Below are 21,534 nucleotides of genomic sequence, written 5' to 3'. Positions count from 1 at the left end.
AATCTAAGTTAGGGGAAGTAGGGTCTGGGTATGAAGAGTTTGATTTCATACTTTTTCACTAATTTTCTTTTTTGCTTTAAACTTTCAATATCTTAGCTCTGCACCTTATTTTGAACATTTTTGCAATGAAAGTATGCATCTAGCACTAATGGTCATGAAGATAAAGAAATAAAGGCTTTGTAGATTAAATGGAAACACGCTGTATATATATATATATATATATATATATATATATATATATATATATATATATATATATAAAATAAGCAAACAAAATTTCAAATATTAAACAAATTATGTAAAAATAATGATGATAAAAAGGAAAATTGCAAATAGCTATTAAATAGGAAAAGATAAAGTATGAATCCAGAGCTCATCAGTCATGGAGGATTCATTAATTATGGTCAAAAGACCAAAAATTTAACTATGAACTAAAAGAGAATGTTTAAGCTCCAGTACATGCAATATAGAGTAACATTGGGCAAATGCACCACTTGCTAAACTATAAACAATAAACAAGAGCTCAAACCTAAAACTAAAAGCAGGGGGTTTCGCCTCTACTAATTAGGAAAACAAGTTCCAATAATTAGCCGATAATTAGCCATGGCAAAAAATTCAATCTCCATCCTGGATCATCCTCTTTATTTGCCACATCTTGCCCCCTGTGACTTTTCCCTATTCTCAAGATACAAAAACTGTATAAGGAGACATCACTGGGAAGATTTGGACACAATAAAGCAAGAAACAAAGATAAAACCAAAAAGCCAAACTGCTGGACATGTTAAAGCATGCTTTAAATAGAGACCTCATTTGCCAGGACATTCCTTTGCATCTAACTTATAGCTTAGCACCTTAAGATTTCCCCTTTGTTTCCATAAAAGAAAAATGTCTTGAATACAGTGGCTACTAATTGAAACAGCAACGAATAATTTAAAAGTGTCTAAAAGCCACTGAATTGAAATTTAGGCAGTACTTTTGAAATCTGGAATTTTCATGATAATTTCTAAGGTTTAATTGAAAAAAAAAAAGATTTTAATCAATAATTTGAGTGAAAAAATAATTTGATTTAGATAACAATTAAAGTCACCGACTGAAATCAATTGGTTTTATTTCACCATGCTCCAAACTGTACACATAAATGTGGGCTAATTAAGTTACAATTGAAAAGAGTAATGTTGTAATCAAATACAGAGTGTCACATGATTAATCTTTCTGTTGGTTAGAGATGACTTCTCTCGTTAGAAAACTTATGGTTTTGTGTAAAATAATTTTTTTTTTCTTTCTAATACTGTTCAGAAAAACCATGCTGAATTTCAAAGAACCAAACAAATAGGTGTCAGAGCTAACTTAAAAAACCGTTACTCTATCTCCATTTCTTATAAAAATAATCCATCCAGAATAGTGTTGATAAGTTCATTAGCTTTTTTGATGTCTTGAATAAAATTTACAATCTGTGCAAAAGTAATCTTTAACCCTTCAACATTAAATTGTGTCATGTAACTGCGGTAACATGCCTTCACTTGTATGGTTGTGATTATTGTGACATAATATTTCTGCTTTATTCATAACAGCTAGTGTAATTTATTCTTTCACATTAAAAAAATGTATGCATATCTATTTACATATACATGGATTGCTAGTGGCAGAGCATTTCATAGGTATATTATTAATTAAACAACAATCAAAAAACATTATGTAACTCTTAAGTTCATTGTGAAATAACTTCTCATACTCTATCTTTTGTGTGGAAAAAACCAGGACAAATGTTTGTTTTTCATTTATTTACTTTTGTTACTTTTGCAGGGAATCTCATTTGCCCAGTTCAAAGCTTTCTGTCAGTTCCTGAATAATTTAGATGATTTTTCTATAGCCATGAGAATGTTCACATTTGCAAATCGACCTATTTCCCAAGGTACCATTTTTGAAGTATTTGTTTTAAGACTCTTTTTTTTCACATGAAAAATTTAAATTTTTATTTATTTATTTATTTTGTGCATGAATTCATAATTTTAAAATTACAGTAAAAAAAATCATATGAATTAATTTTCACTTGTGAAAAAAAAAATCATTTCTATTTGTGTTAAGTAAGTGTAAACATTAGAAGACTAATGTAAAAAAAAACAAATAAAACATGTTAAATTTTATTATAATTTAAAGTATGCAAATAAATCCTAGTTTTGTTGCCAGGAATATATTAAATGTAAAACAAAATTAATTTTTGCAGATTAAAAAGTCTATTAACTCATTAGAGAGAAATTGTGATTCAAAACATTTTGATGCTAGGTACAAAAAAGATGTCTAAGATAAACTATTGATGTACTGAAAGATGTACTATTGCAGCATTGATTATACAATTGGGTCCCTCAAGTATCGAACTCTTACATAATCCTTACCAGCAATTTTTGGAGAGGTATTGTTAGAGATATTTGTGATCATAGATCCTGCAAGTTTTGGCTAGTTCAGGGCTTAAAAACGCTATTTTCAAATTATGTAGCGAGATATCTCAAAACCTCTTCCTTGATTAAATGGATGAAAATAGAACAATTGAAATTATTCCAAAAAATTCCCTTTTCTGTTGATTTGGTATGAAGTTCAAATATGGTCTTAAATTGGTTTAAGAAGGATATAATAGTACTTTTCATGTTATATTGTATCTTGAGTCATATTAACTTTTAATATCCATTTGAATAGGTGTACTCTTACTGTGTGTTATATTTTATGTCTCAAATTGATTTTAAGACACGAACTAATTATTTTTAAAAACTTTTGAGTCGTGGTATTACTTTTGCCCTGACTATATATATATATATATATATATATATATATATATATATATATATATATATATATATATATATATATATATATATATATATGTCATTCTAACACTGTGACTGCCCCTAAAATGAATCATGTTTGTTTAAAAAAGTTGTTATTCAGTAAAGCAAAAATGAGTAATTTTTTTTTCAATGTGGAATTCTACATACAATTTAAAAGAACCTTTTTTAGTTTTAGTCAAATAAGATAACTTATCCTTATAAAAAATTTTGAAAAAAAAAAAATAAACCGACTTCAAAATTGCTCTAAAAAGTGAAAAATAATTTTATTCTTTAAACACCATCGATAATACTTTTAAACATAATTTTTGAAGTTGGCGCAAAAACAATCAATAAAATCATTCACAGCCATAACTCAACTACAAGTATAAATTTAACCACGTCCAGTTTCTTCACTACCACATGCATTATGCATTGATGACAGCATATTTGAGTAACGATATAAATGTTTCGTTCCTAAGTTTGGATGATTTTTTGATAAAAATATGAACGAAGCATGGTTGCAATGGATTTTACTTTTTGTTTTTGCGCCAACTTCAAAAATTATGTTTAAAAGTATTATCGATGGTGTTTAAAGAATAAAATTATTTTTCACTTTTTAGAGCAATTTTGAAGTCGGTTCTATTTTTTTTTTCAAAATTTTTTTTTTCAAAATTTTTAGTGTAAATGTAGATATTTCAGTAAAAGTAAGAAGTTATTTAGTAAGAAGTGCGGCTCTATATCACTGTATTGCTTTAGAAAAGCCTTTATTCAAAATTATCATTACAATCACTATTAATGTTACAGTTATATGGCACCAAACTTTTATAACAATGAGTTACGTATTGTCGCGTAGATGAAGATAGCGAAGACAATGTGAAAGCCAAATGAAGCGAATACTTTTTAGTCTCAACTCGAGATCTTTATTCAGAACCACGAATGAACGTTACATCTCCTTATATACAACTTGAAAAAGTGCTGGAACTTTCCAGACTTTAAAAGATACAGAAATTAATAGTACATTCGAGAAAATACAGGAAACAGTAGAAACGAAATTTTAGTAAAATTCACTTTGTCCTAGTCGGGATTTGAACCCGGGTCGCTCGTGTGGCAGACGAGAATTCTACCACTGAGCCACCATTATCCACGGATGAAAAGTGCGAACGCTACAATATCATTTTAATCATTTAATAGGGAAATTTACTGTTTTTTGCCCATAACTTTTTTTCTAAAGAACAAATATGGTCAAACAAAGTAATGGGACCTAAGTTGAGCCATCCTCTATCCATTAAAAAAAGAATCATCAAAATCGGTTCACTAGGTGAGACGCTATGAGTGGACAAACAAAAAAAAAACATACATACGGTATGAACTGATAACCGCCTCCTTTTTTAAGTCGGTTAATAAATATGCCATTCACTCAAAATATTAATTCCATGATTATGTAAAGAATTTTTACTGAAAACAGTATGAAACAGCAGTTACAGGGTTAAAGTTTTAGCTTATGTGCTTTGAAAAATGTATCTGCTGTTAATTTAAAAAAATAGGTAGCAATGATTCAGACACTCCTTTTTCAATGTCAGAAAACTACATATGAGGCAGTGGAGAAGCAAAGCGATGTAAGTGGCAAAATTAAAAATTTGGAGATAACCAGTACACATGGTACGTGATCCTCTCCTCTGTCTTGGGACAAGAGATGGTACTAGTAGCCCTGGTAGTTGCTGCTATACAGCAGGATTTAGAAAAAAATTTAAATGAAAGCCTACCTAGGATGTTATCTTTTAACGAGTTTTACTCAAAACTTTAAAATGTCCACTTACATCCCTTTGCTTCTCACTGCCTCATATAGTCATCAGAATTCGCAACTCGTTGCTCCTATGTTAACTCTATCAGTGACAAAGCCTAGTGCTTAGAAGTCTCGTCGTCGACACCATGTCTCTCCCCATCTCAATTGTTTTGTATGACTTTTTTTGAGAAGAATGCTACTATATAAGTGTGCTGCCTTCCCCTCTTTTCACGAGGTACACACACACACAAAACAAACACTCATTTCAATAAAAGCAGGGAAAGAATTAAAAAAAAAAAACTTGTCTGCTTCACCATGTGTTTATGGGAAATGGCTAGTCATATACACTTGATTCATTTAAGCGGCAAGTTTGATTCAAATATCTAGTAGATTTTCAACGTTAAAGCAGGATTTTGTTCTGTTTTAGAGGGTTTGATTCATTAAAGCACCTGATTCAATTATCGGGCGTGCACTGTACTAAGTTATGATTTGAAGTCTTTGCCAGAAATCTTTTCCAAAATATTATTTTTTTGGAAGAAAAGGTACTTACATTATAATAAATTGACATCGTTTGTATTTGAAAAAAATGAAATAATGATTGAATTTTAACCCTCTGTGTACCACTCGACTGAAAGGGGCCACGTATTTATCAGAAAGTGGTCAAATAAAAATGGATGCCTGTCTGATTTTAAGATACCATGTCCATACATAAAGAATAAAACTTTTTTAAATATGATACAGTGTGTGTGTATGTTTTTTGTAACTACGATTGCTTATTGTTTTCACTGACAGTAGTTGATTTTGTCCTTTGATTTTATTTTTCTATGCTTAATTGAATTATTTATAAACAACCTTCTCAAATTTACACCATCCTTTTTACGTGAAAAACACAACATCCTGCATATAGCATCCAGCATCCAGCATTCATTTGAATTTTAACATCTTGAATTAAAATTACAGTTGCAATAAAAGTCATTAGTAGAAACAAGAAACCCAAGGAGTACAGTACTATCACAATTTGTGATTGCAAAAAACTTAATTTGAATTCAAAATCTCAAAATTCATTCTAATTTTTGAAAAATAATTTTAATTTAAAAAATTCATTTTTTGTTTTTCCTTTATTTAACTTTCTTTTGATTTTTTATCCATATAATGCTACCCAATTTTAAAAGTAAAAATACAATGTTAAAAAGCAAAAATTTGCAGGGAACTGAAGACACATGTTTTTGAGGTTACAAAGAACCTCATTTTCAAACTTATAGGGGGTATGACATTTGACAAAACCCAAATTGTTTATTTCCCCCTGTTATTTATGGTGTGATGGTATATCATCTATATTAAATTTGATTTCAACTGTATGCATTTGTATTAAATTATTTTTACATCATATTATGAAATCTGTTTGCTGAAATATTTGAAACAGTAGTTTTGTATTTTAAAAAACATTAATATCAATAAAAGTAAAAGATTCTAGACTGTTGTGCTGTGGTCCAAGTGTTACAACTCCAAATATTTCGACAGCATCTGGGGGGGGGGAGGTATCTTAAACGGCAGCAGGGACGAAGCTTCCAGGGAAGCTTCATGCTTCAAAGCCACTTCTCGGCAACTGAAGCAGATGTCATAAGTGTTGCCTGTATTTATAGGCAAAGCAACTTCGATATCTGCGTCAGTTGCCGAAAAGTCGCTTCCCTGGAAGCTTCATCCATGCCACTAGAGATGACTGCCACAGATGCTGTCGAAACATTTGGAGTTGTTATGCTTGGACCACAGCACAATAGACCAGAATCTTTTAAATTTATTGACACCGGCCATGAAAGCCTTCATTCTTTCATTAATTTCATGCTTAATTATATTTATAAATGCAAATTAATTAATAACAAATGTTTCTGAAGTTTGATTAAAAAATCAGTCTGATTTAAATTTAAAAAAAATTATTCAAATTTTTTAATTTTTTTTTTCAGAAAAAAATTTGATTTTTGGCCAGAACAGTTTTGTGCAAAAAGTTGTGTATCCATATTATTAAAAAAAGCCTAAAATTTTAGCCAAACAGATAAGGTTTTTCCCTTTGACAGCTAGTTGAAAATTGAAGATTTTGGAAAGAAAAGTGCCGATTTGCTTAATATTTTTTAAAAATATATTACTCAATAGACCAAAAAAAGCTGAGTCCTAACAGGTTAGGCAACTGCACTGCCTAAAAAGTTAAGCAGTATAGACTGATTGGATTATAACTTTAGCTTCTGTTGATCCGAAACAAAATATTGCACCATGCAGATTGAAAGGTTATCCATATAAAGTTTTGGCTTTTAAGGCGATCCCTTCATGATAAAGGTTGAGAAAGTGTGCTAAGGAAAATAATCTTATGGTGGTATCAATATTTCTTAAGAGACACAACAATTGTGTATCAAAAATATGATATCTAAACAGTCTTCCATAATGGAACAGCAATAAACACAAATGCACTTTTTTATCCAATCTTCAGAGGAAAACTATAAATTAGAGTTTAAGTAAACTGAATTATTGCATACAACCTTGATATTTTACTACTAAATATTTATTTGATCTTTATCGGACTTGGTGAATTCTTTGCTGTAACCAAACAAGCATTTATAATGTCACAAATGATTTAAAAGCTATTTCTTTTAATTGTAGAGGAATTTCATCGTGCAGTTGCTATTTGTACTGGGCACAGTTTAGATGCAAATTTAGTGAATGCTGTATTTCAAATCTTTGACGAAGATGGTGATGGACAACTATCTTACAAAGAGTTCATTGCTATTATGAGAGATAGACTTCATCGAGGATTTAAGGTATTTTAAAAATTAAATTGTATACTATAGTTTCTTTTAAAACAAAAGAAAAATTTTATGTTACTTAAATATTTTTTCCTTAACCAGAAACACAGTGGAAGTATAGCAGCATTCCCCTGATTTCATAATAAATTTTAATAGCAGTTTATAAAAATATCCATTTTAATCTGTCAGAACATTTTTGAATAAAATTCTTTTTAGAATTGATTCCAGGATGTTTTTGGGTTTATAAATAATGGTGTGAGTGTTGTACTTATAGGGGAAAATTGACCTTGTATGAAATTTAAGCCAAAGCTACCTAAATATATTAGGCTTATGCTGAGATCAAACAAACAAATAAATAAGTATGTTGGTTTCTTAATTTGTATTATCTCAGTGTGTTTGTTTCATTCTAAGGCCTTCCAAAGCTCTTTCTGGTTTACTTTTTATTTTGGCTGGAACTTTAGGAACCGAACACAGTGTTAGGATATGTTTAAGATTTTATACAGTAGCAAATGCAGGATTTTGGCCGTATTGTTTTACAGAGAAAAAATTAACACCAACATGACTATTGTAGAGGAATGTAGGGAAAAGTGAAATAGTTAAGACAACTCACCTTTTTTGAAATGAACAAATTGGAAATTAAGTTTGAAAATTACTGTACATAAAAAAGAATAATGTATTTTGTGATAAAACTTGTATTGAAACATGTTTTTAAAAATTTTTAGCGGTCAATTTGTATCTTTTAAAAAATAAAATTTTCACTTTTTTGTTTTTTGCATGGGGGCAAAATAAAAAAATATTTTGCATTGAAATATCTTTCATTTGTTTATTAAAAGTATCTTTTAGCAAATGAATGAATAAGTAAATGAGTAAAGAAATAAATGAGCAAGATGATGAATGAATAAGAACATTGGTGACTGAATAAATAAGAGAATGAATAAATAAATAAGTGAATTAATGAATGAATATACAAGTGATTTGATGAATGAATAGGTGAACAAAATGAACTACTTCACTTTCTCCCATCCACTTTTCCCCACATGCACTTGACAAATTGTAAACACAAAGGTAGTAGTTTTCCTTAAATGACTTAAAATTGCTTATTTAAAAAAAAATTCTTAAAATTTTGAACTAAATATCCTAAAATTTTTCTTATGTTATGCTATACTTTTGCAGAAAATGAGAAAGTTCTATTTAAATCAATTCTTTTTCTCTTTTTTTGCATACACATTTGTGTGTGATCAAGTCAAGAACTGTCAAGAACTTTGTATGCTATGAACTATAATGTCACTCCAGTAGCTTTGTCATTACAATCTGAGCATAAGAAATGAAGTAAAAAAGTTGTAAGTGTTCATGCAAACCACAACTGCAACTGTATGTATAAACATTGATATAAATTGTGAAAACAAAAAACGTTTTACTCTATTCAGAGTTAAAAAGTTAATTGGAGGAGGGAAAGGGTGCATTTCTCCATTTCATATCTTCCTGTTTGAAAATTTTTTAGTTTTTTGATTTTTTATTGAAATAACCTATTTTATTTCTTTATTATTATTTTTTTAAGATTTATTTTTTATAAGATATTAAACCAATGATTTCTTATAGTGGAAAATGGACAAATTAAAGGGTAAAACTGTTCAAGTTTAAGTGGATTTTTATTCCTAAATATTGTATAAAATTGGAATTGATTGAGGGGGCAGCTAGAGTTCAAAGCTGGTAGATGATAGTCTTAATTTATGCTCGAATATTTCTGTTTAACAAAGCAAAGACTTATCTTCACATATGGCTTTTTTTTTTTTTTTTTTTGATCGTGTGAAACATAGTGAAAAGGAAATATTACAACGTACATAGATTTTATGATATAACAAATTAGTGATTCGCTGCTGATTAATCTTTTAGGGAAGAGAACCATACATAGCTTTTATTCTTTAATGTAGTTATGGGAGAGGGTGCTGTCTGTAAAAACGTAATGAAAATGAAATGATAAAAGTAGCCATAAGCATCCATTGTCCAAAAAGTGCCCTAAAATTTCATCAAGACTGTGTCCTAATTTTTTGTGATTCCCGACTTCAACCCTTGAAAGAATTTAAAACTAAAACAAGCCTAATATTAACTAAATAAGTACTGCATTGGACATCAATAGATCTCAATTAATACTATAATGTTAATTACAAAAAAATATAATTTTATAATAATAAACATTTTTGATAAACCTCAAAATATTACAATATGTAATTTACCATTTCACTTGGCCTCCCATTTCCTTACTAAAGGGAAAAAATGTCAATACGTTATTTAACATATGATATAGATAAGGAGTTTTGCTTTTAGAACAGTTGAACCATAAAGAAAAGGTTAAAATAGATTTTATTTTTACATAATTCATAAAAATATTACATAAATATTATGTATACTTTATCACTAGAACAGCAAGAACTTACTTTCAAGGGGGAGGGGTTATAACAGTTCTTACATGTATATAAATTGGCAATAAGTTTAAAATAATGGCTCTAGGAGGATGTTGATTATACTGCATTCTTGCTTCTTGTGGTTAAGGCATCTCTCTCTCGTACTTTTACTGACAAGAGAAGTGAACACATGAAGTACTCAGGATATGCACTAAAATTATTTTACACTTTTTAGTTAATTTTCACTGACTTAATTGTTATGATTATAAGACTAAATTTTACAATCTTGTCATTTCATTTAGAGAGTACATATTGTGTTGATTATAAAGTAACTTACGGTGGTCTAAACTACGTATAATTACATATGCTTGACCTTTAGCCAAAATACATGAATTTAAGTCAATCACAACTATATGAAGCCTGTATAACTCGGAACGACATGAGCTCAGAAAGGTCGTGTCAGTCAAATCTTTTTTGCAAAACTAAAAAAGCCCGTCAAGAAAGTACACCTCGTGAAACTCAGTCCCCTAAATCAGGATAAAAACAAATGCAACATTAATGAGTTCAAAAAGCCAACTTAGTTATAATATCCTACCCCCAAGACAAAGAAAAAAATGTGGTATAGCACTGCGTGTCTCAAATTTGAGACAACGAATCTGCCACAACACAATCTCGAGTTGGCAATATGGCGACTGGTTGTTGCTATGGAGAATTTTGATTACTGTCATGTGTTTAGTGGTACTTGCAAGGTTAAGACAAATCAATTGACGTAATAATCATCAAAATTGGCCAAGGCAAGTAATCTCTACAACGCCACATAAGAAAAACATACATAGATAGGCTCATAAATACATTACCCTCCTTTGCGTTGTGCACACCCAGTCCTGTAAAAAAACTCACCTAAATATTAGGGTGTATCAAAATTATTCCACAGTATCAATGAGAACAGAAAAAAGCAACACTTTTTTTAAATTGGAACAAAAAAAAAAAAAAAAAAATCAACAGTAATAAACCATATTAAAAACCTCTGGATATTGAATGTAAAATAAGGGACTTGGAAGTTGCTAATCAAGTTAAAATAAAGCGAAATCAATACAGATGGTAGTTGATAGGGATGTTGATAGCCCAAAAAAGTTACACAAAACATTACTAAGGGATACATTGAAAATTTGCAAATGATCTGCAACAGTTAAAGAAAAATATTGAATACAGCAGAAAGTAAAAAGGTTCAAAATGAATATGTTGTACTGCACTAAGGAAAAGAATTTGAAATTGTTTGAGAGTTAAAAATTTAAAGATGAATGTAACTATTAAAAAAAATAATAAATAAATAAAAATTTTATCACAAGTGCATCAATACAATGTTCCAAACTGCTCACCGTTCAAAAGAGCAGTCATTCAGTTTTTAAGTGAATGAACAGATCTATTTATTTTAAGGATTCATTCTTTTTGATCCATTCGTTCATGAACGACACATCCCTATTTAAAGGAGAGATTAAAATACTTGAATATTGCCAAGTCCACCCCTAGTTAGGTTTAGTTACTACTCTTATCATTATAGAGCTTATGAGCTGTGAGGCTATAAGCATAGCAGGATGCTTGCAATCTTTGAAGAATATATATTTAAAAATTCAGGATTATCAGGGCAATAAGCAAAAAATAAGGACAAAATGTTTTTTGTCCGGAAAATCAGGACAAAGTCTTTGAAGTCATTTAAGTATTGTCTCACTTACTCTGCGTGTGATGTCATAGTTCAGTTTGTTAAATTACCTACAAATGACCATAGCACATATGTATCACAATTACTGCCATTTGAAGGCAATTTTTTGAGTTATATAAAGCCTTCAAAAATCAGCAGTGCTATGAAAAATAGATAATTCTTTATAAAACAAAACTAAAATTTCAAAATTGTTCCCATGTCAATTTTCAATGGCATGGAAAAAAAATATGAACAAAACAAGAAAAAAAGAAGAAATAAAAAAGTAAAACTTTTCCTAATGAAATATCAATATAATGTCATCTTCACTCACACACGCACACACACACACACACACACACACACACAAAAAAAAAAAAAAAAGGATACAGAGAAAGGTAAACACATAGCTTGATTGTAGTTCACTAAGCATATAGTATGAAAAACTTTAGTATTCAGTTTGATTATTGATACTTAAGCAAGTTGTCCTTAATAAAATATAAAATGAGAATGTAAAAAAATATTTTTGATAGTTATCTTTGACTAACAATAATTCATTTGTCCTTGTAATGTTGATGTTTCTTCTCTCTTTTTTAACAAATTAATTCAAGAAAACATTTTTTACTTTCTATGTGTGTATCGAATAAAAAAATGTCCTCAAAATGTTTTTTTTTTTTTTCATGCATATAAACATTATTTAGTTATTTTGATCTAATAATGTTTTCTATTAAATTAATATAACTATATTTATATCCTAATAGTCACATCTTGTCAAAACTGAAGGATGGGAAGCTTTCAAGTCATGCATCAAAACAGAAATGAGAAATTAAGTGAAAGATTTGGACTACAAATTTTAATGAAATAACTAGTTTGGAGTGTTTCAAGTTTGGTTTGAACATACTTCAGATAAATATAGTAGCTGATAAAGTATGAAGTAAAATAAGGTTGATTAGCTTTTTCCCTCATGCATTTAAACATTACTTTTTAAATTTAAAATTGTATGAAATAGTTAAATGTTTCAATATTTATAAAGAAACAAAAAATATTCTAGCCAAGCTAAAATATACTAACCAAGCATTATGAAAGTTGTGATATTAAATAATGAACACATTATCAATGTAAATAAATTGAAAACATATGAAAGTAAATCATTTAGTGTTTTTACTAACTAGTTAATAGATTGTATTTTGTGGCTTAAAAAAGATAATAAGAATTGTTTATTGTGTTACAAGGGGAGTCAGAAAATTAGTTTCCCCTGCTGACTGTGGTCAGAGTTTTGTATGAAAGTCAAAAAATGCTGTGAGACATTAAAGATAAGACACATCTTTAATTTTCCTCTTAAATACCGATGACATTGAAACATCTTACTACTTGATAAGCATCAAAGAGCCCTTCAAGAAAGCTTAGGGCTTTGCATATGGAAGAGTTGTTAACAACTTGTTTGACTTCAGCATTGCTTCCAAGGTGCCTTCCGCCGAGATTCATCTTCAATGTTGGAAACAGATAGTGTGAGAGCTCACTTAGTGTGAGATCAGGACTGCATGGCGGATGGTGTTCCCAACCAAGAGTCAGAATATGGTTTTGCTTTACTGTTGCCGAGTATGGCCTTGCATTGTCATCCAAAATTAGAATGTCACACCATATCTCCAAATTGCCTTTTTCAATTTCAACAGGGTCAAAGTACCATGCATGCAAATATGACTCTTATTTCTCTAACCACTTTTTAAACAAGGTATGATGAAATTTATTTTACATTGTGCTAAAATGTACTAAATTAAGATATTAAAAGTTTCAAATAACTAAAAACTCTCGTATTTAATATTAATCACCTCACTTAATGCATCTCTGCAACAAAAATATTAATATAATTTTCATTGAAAATAATTATATGCTAGACAGTAATGAGCAATAACTTTTCTATTCTTTCAAGTGCCTTAATGCAACAAAAGAAATGCTACTCCTTGTAAAAGAGAGAAATAAAAATTCTATCTATATGAGCAAAAGCTTTTTTATCTCCCTCAACGTTTAATGCAATTGAATCTTTCTGATATTTGTTGAGACTCCACAACACCTAAATGTCCAATATTTGCTCGATATTTTTGTTAAAGACAGAGAGAAAGAGAAAGGTACAAACCCTCCCCCCTCTCCTTTTTTTCCTATTTCAACATTAATAACAAAATCAGTACAAAATTTCAACGCTTACAGTGAAACCCCCATTTTACATTTCTTAAGAGACAGGGTAAAAAAATTTTAAATACTGGAAATATGTAGAAAGCGAAAATCAAATAGAAAGAAGGTAATAAAGATAACTCTTTCAAAAAATAAAATATCTGTATTTTACGAAAAAAAAAATTATTATATATATTATTGTAGATCATTTTAACATATTTAGTTGTGAATCCGGGTGTCTAGGTTGAAAACATTTCATAATGGTGGATTGTTTTTTAGTCCTAAGTTCAAAGAAATTACAGCATCTTTCAGAATTGAAAACCTTTGCAAAATTTTTTCCTGGTTTTATGAGAAAGAATAGTCTTTCACTATTTGTGAGCTCTTCAATACAATATTGAAAGAAGGGTCCAACAGTGCTTCCAATTCTTCTTGCTCATATTCATTGGCAGAAGAAAAGTCTATTAGGTCGACTACGGATGGAGCAATAGCATTTCTGTTTTCATAATTAACTTTCAACAATGTGGATAATCTTTAAAAAAGGAAATATAAAACTTGTTGCTTATTTAAAGAAAAAAAATTCTCTTTTTTACATCCCAGAGAAAACTTAATATGCAAGAAATTCCTAAATAACAACTTACAATCTGGGTTAAATTATCATTATTAGTATACAAAAAAATTGAGACCTGATGAAAAAACGGGACATGTGAGAAAAATGTAAATTTGGAGGATGTAAAATTGAGATTTCACTGTATCACAGAACTAAACATGGATATTACATCAAATTCAAACAAAAATATATATAAACACAAATATTTCAATTAAAAACTTATATTACACATATATATATATATATATATATATATCAAATTGTCAAATTGACAGAGACAAATCAATAAAATACGGATAATTAATCGTCCATGACATTAAAATTAAAGTTTTTTCAAAAGATTTCAATTTCCACCCGCGCATTATATTGACGTCGGCATTATTTTAAAATTAACTCCTGTGGGCAAAAATTAAGTGTAGTCTTCCACATTATTTTATCTTAGATTTAAAATTAATTTCTTAGATAAACTGGTGCATCAACTTCACATTTCATTTTAGAACATTGTTTCATTTTTTTCTTCAAACCGATTCAATGGTTCTCAACACTATGTAATTATATCGTAACTCTTGACTTTCAGCTTAAAAAAAATAATTGAGATCAAGATTTTTCAAGAAGCCTTCAGAAACAAAATACTTAAAGTAACAATTAAAATTTAATTCAGTTGAATGTATCAAACTTGGTAAAACACAAATTACCAATGAAAATTACATGTACATGTATCCAAGAGTTATGCATAAAATGTTACAAGGTACTTCTTCAGAAAAAGAATGTTCTTTGTAACTCTGAAGTAAGGTGAATTTGGGTAAGTGTGCATACTAATTTTCAAAGGTCAGTTCCTGAAGGATGGTGCTCTGTTAAAAATCTTGTACATTTACCAAATTTTTAAGGTTCATTTTCAAGTCCTTTTTTAAGGTTTTTAAACATATATTAGGACAATTAAACCACAAGCAGAAGCTGTAAGATCTCTTTTAAGGAACTTCTTCTGAGGTTCGCACTTGCCTCATGTAGCGGGGTAAGTGCTATTCTTGGCCATTTTCATCATACATTTATATTTACCTTGAACTGGGCATGAATGTCACACAGTATAAATGAGTTTTGAGGTATATTTTTTGTTCCAAACCTATATGTATAGTTTTTGTATGTAGTTATGATTTTTAGCTAATTAAAATGAGAAAAACAAATGAAATAAAGAGCTGAACTGAAACAATAATGTAAGAAGCAGACACTTTATTGAAATGAAAAAAAAAGTTGCTACATGAGAAAAAAATGTAATGGAAAAACCATGACTCTATGCCTTAAAACCTGTGAATGTAAACTAGAAATAGATCTGTCTGTTTTCGGCCCACAATTAACTGTCAGAGAATATAGAGAACTTCAACGCAACTATTTCTTTCTCATTGATTCTACTTTTATATATGTCTATATATACAGTAGCACCATACGCATTATTTTTCGTTTTTCAAATACATTACATAGCAATCCCTATTGCAGATTGATTTGATCTCTCTTATACATATTTTGATTCACCCATTTTACAGAAAACATGGTCCAAATCTCCTTTTTTGATTTTCTAAACATTTCATTTCTTCATATTTTCCGATTTCTTCAGCAAGTAAAGCTTTATCGTTGATTGCTTTTAAACTCATTTCTGCCACATAATCATTGCTTTCATTGAAACTCTGTGTTCTTTCTACTAATTGGAGAATCGCAGTAACTCTACCGAACGAAGATGTCTAACCTCGCCTAGATTTAAAAATGGTTTACAAAAGTTCATTTTAGAATGCCAAATTACCTAACCACTGCGTTGAAATTATCTGACACCTGAATTTTCAATTTTTACAAAGACTAACGTTTCTTAGATGTTATCCTTCAAACATAATTTCTCTTGATCCATTCTGTCGAGCATAGGTTATCACCATTTTCCAAATTGAATGCACAATTGGAATTTAGTAGAAGTTATTGAAAAGTGTAAATAAAGATTGAACTGAAAATAGGAATTACAAGCAAAATTAAAAGCAAATTTCATGGGTCCCACTTGCCCCACAATACAGAACGCACTTACTTCATCTTGCTTCAAAGAAAGGGAAAGTGCATCCCTTCTTTATAAAAAAAAATTTGGTTACAGTAATTAATTAAAACATGCGCCATGCATGTCAGTAGTAACTTATTGCAAAAAATACAACTTACACTTGCAGACTTCAGTTGTTTGATAGGACAAAAAAAATAAATGAAACTCTAACCTTCTCATTCTTCACAGAGTTCTGTACAAGACATTTAAGCTATCACTTATTTTGTTTTATTTATGTGAACCACTGCCAATCTCTACTTATAGGAATTATCACTAGACATTCTCCCAATATATTCAATGTATGGCAGAAGTCTCTTCAGGTCAGCATTTCCAAAATTCTCAGGGGACGCACTTACCCAAACTCACCTTACGTAATTTATTTTGTTAATTTTTCCATTACCATGTTGAGTTTGTTTGATTGTAGAATCAGTGCATAAGTAATAATTAGAGCCCAGGTTATAGGGAAATACATATGCAATGACAATTTTTTTTTCTTTTGATGTTTGTGCATATAAATGCTTAAAAATTGCGATTTTTTTTTTTTTTTTTTGAAGTAAATACATACTATTGAACTTTCATTTTTTGTTTTCTTAAATTCTATTAAACTTTCCTCATATAAATATGTGTGAAGCGGTAAAAGTGTACATAAAAGATTTCCAGTCAAGGAAAAAGTTTCACTACAGATGGAAATGCAATTTAATTGAAAAGAAAGAGGAAACTTTGGGTTGAGATCAAGTTAAATGCTTCAAAAATTGGGGAATAACACACGTAGAAGATGAAAGGTGATTTTTATCTTCAGAAATATGCTATTAGATGTCAAAAACCAATAAATGGTGAACCTAAAAGGATGTATTGTGGTTTATTGTAATAAATGGGCATACATTTTTGTGTGAATAATTGATTTAACATATATTTATATAGTACCTGAATAACAAAATGCTGACAGTCAATAATTTTTCACTTAAACTTTTCTGTTTGCAATTAAAAATATATTTGTACATATTCTGGGTATTTCTAGCTCAAATTTTAATTGTTTAGTGTACATAATCTAGGCTCTAATAATGATAAATAATTTATTGGTTCCTTTTTAACGTAGCTTGAAAATCTTCCAGTGAGTTATAAAAATTGCATTTGAAGTTATGTTTCATATAAACAGAATGTGATAGCTTTTTATTTTTGAAAAATGTTTATTATGATAAAAATTATACATGTTAATAGTTTGCAAATAAATTTATTTCAAAAATATTTTTTGTCTCCTTTTATGTATAGTTCTTATCAGTTTTTTTCCTTAATATCTTTTAAAATTAAAAGAAGTACAGTATAACCTCGATTTAACGATTGTTAAGGGACTGGGAAAATTTATTGTTATTTCAAGGATATTGTTAAACTGCGGAGGATAGACATTCAATGCTGTCAAATCCAGACTAGTGAAATGTATCATTAAATTGAGGAAGTCCTTAAATCGGGTATCGTTTGATCGAAGTTATACTGTAATTAAAATTAAAGTTAATTTTTGTAAATAAAAAAACCCTTTATTTTAAAAGGAAGGGGTTTAAAATAAAGGGAAAGATAGTGCACCTAATTATCTGGCATTTACAGACTAAGTTAATTGTGAGCACAAGTTGCCGTATGTAGTTACCGAAGTATTGAGATAATATATGAAGAACAGACTCATGTTGTGCCTGATTCAGAATTAAGTTCGGAAGATGAGCCCCAAAAGAACTTAGGGACTTCATTTCAAGTCTGTATCAGATTAATTAATGTTAAAAAATACTTAGTGGAGTTTAATACTGATGAATGTTAGTATGACTGTTATGAAAGAAATGAAAAGGCCATTTCAAGAACAGTAATTTTTTCTCTCAAAGTAATAAAAAATGGTTTCTATCTCTAAGACCCAAAAATATGTTGAATCTTGGTAAGTATTCATTTAATAATCAATAATTACTATTTAACTGATGTCTATGCTGCTTGATTTTTTTCCATAATTCTTTTGGAGTCCCCTGACAGTCATTAAATTGGGGTTATGTTATGTATCAGGAGTTCTCAAACTGGATGCAGTGGCACCCTGGGGTGCCGTAGAAAGAAGCGAGGGGTGCCCCAAAGTGACCAAGCATCAATATAGTATGCAAGTTGGATGCGTTAAATATGGCCACTCGCTCATTTTTTGATGTAGCATAACAAAAGTTCGCTAGATCGTGACTTCATCGTCATCAGAAGGCCTAACTGCTGATAAAGCATTATCAAAAAGCAGTTTTCAATTACCAGGCTACAGTGTATAAAAAGTTATTACAAAAGAATGATGTCCAAACTACCTGATCATATTTACTGGCAAGTTTTGTTTCTACATAGTTCACTGTAGTTTACTAGCATAAAAAAAGTTGTTTATTGTTCTTAAAGTCTAAGTAACGTAGTTGACGAACTCAAAAAGAAAAATGACTCTGTACCGTTATTTTTTCCTGTGATTTGGAAGCCTAGAAAAGAAGATTATAGCCCAATTAGGCCATGGTTTGACTTGTTAGCACTCCAATTTCCTTTATCATACTGAAGAATTGGGTGGAGGATATGATGTTGTCAGGTCCGTAGCCAGGGGAGGCGTCGCCTGCTCTTAGCAAATATTTTTTTAAAAATATTTAAAACAAATCCTCTTCACTGTTTAAAAAAAAAAAAAGTGAGTTTTTTGTTTGTTTGTTATAATTATTTATTCATTAATTAATTTTTTACCAACTGAAAAATTAATGAAACTGAAGTATTCCAATTATGTTTTCAAAGTAATGCATCAGGATCAATCCAAACGATTTTTTTTTTTTTTTACTGGCTTCACAGACGCTTGAACTTCAAAAAACTAAAGTGTTAGGTTAAATTGAAAATTTCACTATGAAAAATTAAAGCAGTCGAGTGGTTTTGAAAAAAGTGGGGAGGGACTATATATATATACTGCAAGACATAATAATCATTTATTAAAATAAAGGAAGATTGGGGAGTAGCTAAAAAGGGAAAGGCAGTGTCCCCGAGCTTAATTCCTTCATTTCACGTCACCAAATATTCTAATTATAAACGTTTTTTAAACATTTTTAAAGGGTTAAAGATGAGAGTTCCTAAACACCATCCTTTCCCATAACGTCATGGAAGAAGCCTACACTAGCTTATTTATAGGACTTCTAATTGCAAAAAACTTCCAACAGAGTGCAGTCACCTTAACCCCCATCATTAAAGAAATTTCATTTCCAGGACTTTCAGTTTAATAAATTCTAAAGCTCCCCCGAATCATCCCTTCCCTTATTATCACCAAAGTGAAGATCCCCTGATCTTCCTCTCCCTGTAATATCGATTATCCATAATTTTGTTTCGTTTTTAACAAAAATTACATTTTTGGAGCTTCAATTTCGAAAAACTGCCGGTCCCCTAATGTTAGCAAAGATAACTTGTAATCATACTTTTAAGATTTTAATTTCGAAAACGCTTCGAGGGACGGTCTCAAATCTCTCCTCTTCCTTACATTACCAAATATAATCTAAAACGGCGTTTTCTGAACTACAGTTTCGAAAAATAATTTTCGAGTTCCTGGGTAGAACCCCAGAACCCTCTCTCCTTATCATAACCGAAGTTGATCTACACTAGCATTTTTGGAGTTTAAATTTCGAAAAATAGGAGGTGTGAAGCCCCTGAATAACGTATTACCAACTTACCAATCCGCCGTGAGTGCCAAAGCAACCGCCGCAGGCGGCGAACTTTATTAATTTTTCTATCAATAGAAATCTAAACTTGCAACCTTTGATGTTTTTATCTTCCTCCCTCTTTTTCGTTTATTTATTTTATTAATTAATCTTTTTTTTTGTCCCACTTATTTTCTAATGTATTGGAACATATGGGAGGGTAAGACTCAAAAAATTTTCACCTTTGAAATTTTGCACCACCCTAATCCTCATGTGATTTTCACATCTTTGGGGAGCTCTAGAAGGCACTTCGCGGACAATGATTTCATTCGGAAGATGAAGTAAAGGACTGCGTGAGTAATTGGTTCTAGCAGCAGCCAAAGGACTTTTATGAGCACGGAAATATGCGACTGATTTCCCAGTGGGATAAGCGTTTAAACAACTTCGGTCAGAATTTTTGAAGAATGTCGAATAAAATCTGTATCAGAGCCCCTGACTCGTTATTTATTGATTGATTGACCCTAATATAATAGAATAAACATTTAAAAACTATTTTAAAGCTAAGGGATATAGCTTTCTACTAATAGATTACATGACTTTCTTACGACAGATTTTGGTTTCAAGGTCATTCACCGTGACTTTTGACCTTAAATATCTCTCCACCCCCCTAGAATTTTTCGGAAGAAAAAATATATTTTATTGCTCCAACACTCTTCTTTTTTTTTTGGCACCAAAAATTAGGCTATGATCGCAATGGAAAGGCATTACATTAAAAAAAAAAAAAAAAAACAGGAATGTTTACATATTTTCCGTAGATGAGAAATTCCATGTCATATCAAGCGAAATGTTAATTTTTGACCTCAAGGCCGTATATAAGGGAGGAGATGAAAAGAACCCCCCCCCCCCCCAAATCTGGAAAAAAAAATTAAATAAAGGTAGTCATTTGGTTTTAGTTTGCTCACAAGTAATTTCCAAACTTTTAGCAAAAAAAAAATAATAATTATAATAATTAATGATAGTGAGAGCAACAATTATAATACGTTAGATCTGAGATTTTCGACTAGGAGTTAAAGGAAGAAGGAAGAGGTGATTTTTATTCTTCAAAGGGTGCCTCGAATCGTTTAAAGTTTGGGAACTCTGCGTTAGAGGGCACCAGGCAATGGTGTTCAGAAGGGGTCAGGGGATCCGCAAACCTTACTCAAGAAACAGTGTCTTGGGAAAGCGAAGTTATTTTAACAAAAAGAAAAGCAAATTATGTTGGGGGAAAAATCTCGGTTCTTTCAAAAAAAAAAAAAAAAATCTTTAAATTAAGATTTTTTAACAGATGCGGGTTATTTCTTAGCAAATTAAGTTCCCATCTCTTTCTTTCACTCTGCGTCCCCCCCCCTTTTTTTTAGTCAATCCGAAGAGAAGGGTCTTCAAAATGTTTTACTCCTTAACTCTCGTTCGCTGCAAGCATTTTTAAATACGTTTTAGTTCTTCGGTTGGAGTAATAATGGAAAATTGATGTCCTAAAAACGTATATATTTAGACGTTTTTCGGACA

The 21,534-nt window shown here is 30.2% G+C and overlaps 1 protein-coding gene across 1 annotated transcript in view; it reads left to right on the top strand.

Annotated features, from left to right (window-relative positions):
* Nucleotides 1-13,776, top strand: part of LOC129231255 (calcium uptake protein 3, mitochondrial-like) — a 35,871-nt gene extending 22,095 nt beyond the window's left edge. The window contains exons 10-12 of the mRNA XM_054865533.1: nt 1,804-1,912; nt 7,252-7,409; nt 12,254-13,776. Coding sequence (XP_054721508.1) covers nt 1,804-1,912; nt 7,252-7,409; nt 12,254-12,322 — 336 coding nt within the window. The 3' untranslated portion in view covers nt 12,323-13,776. The remainder of the gene's footprint in view (nt 1-1,803; nt 1,913-7,251; nt 7,410-12,253) is intronic.
* Nucleotides 13,777-21,534: the final 7,758 nt, after the last annotated feature.

The sequence above is a fragment of the Uloborus diversus genome, chromosome 10 (assembly GCF_026930045.1).
Source record: "Uloborus diversus isolate 005 chromosome 10, Udiv.v.3.1, whole genome shotgun sequence".
In the NCBI taxonomy this organism is placed as follows: domain Eukaryota; kingdom Metazoa; phylum Arthropoda; class Arachnida; order Araneae; family Uloboridae; genus Uloborus; species Uloborus diversus.
The sequence above is the reverse complement of the archived record's forward strand: the minus strand, read 5'-3'. Positions and strand labels throughout refer to the sequence as shown.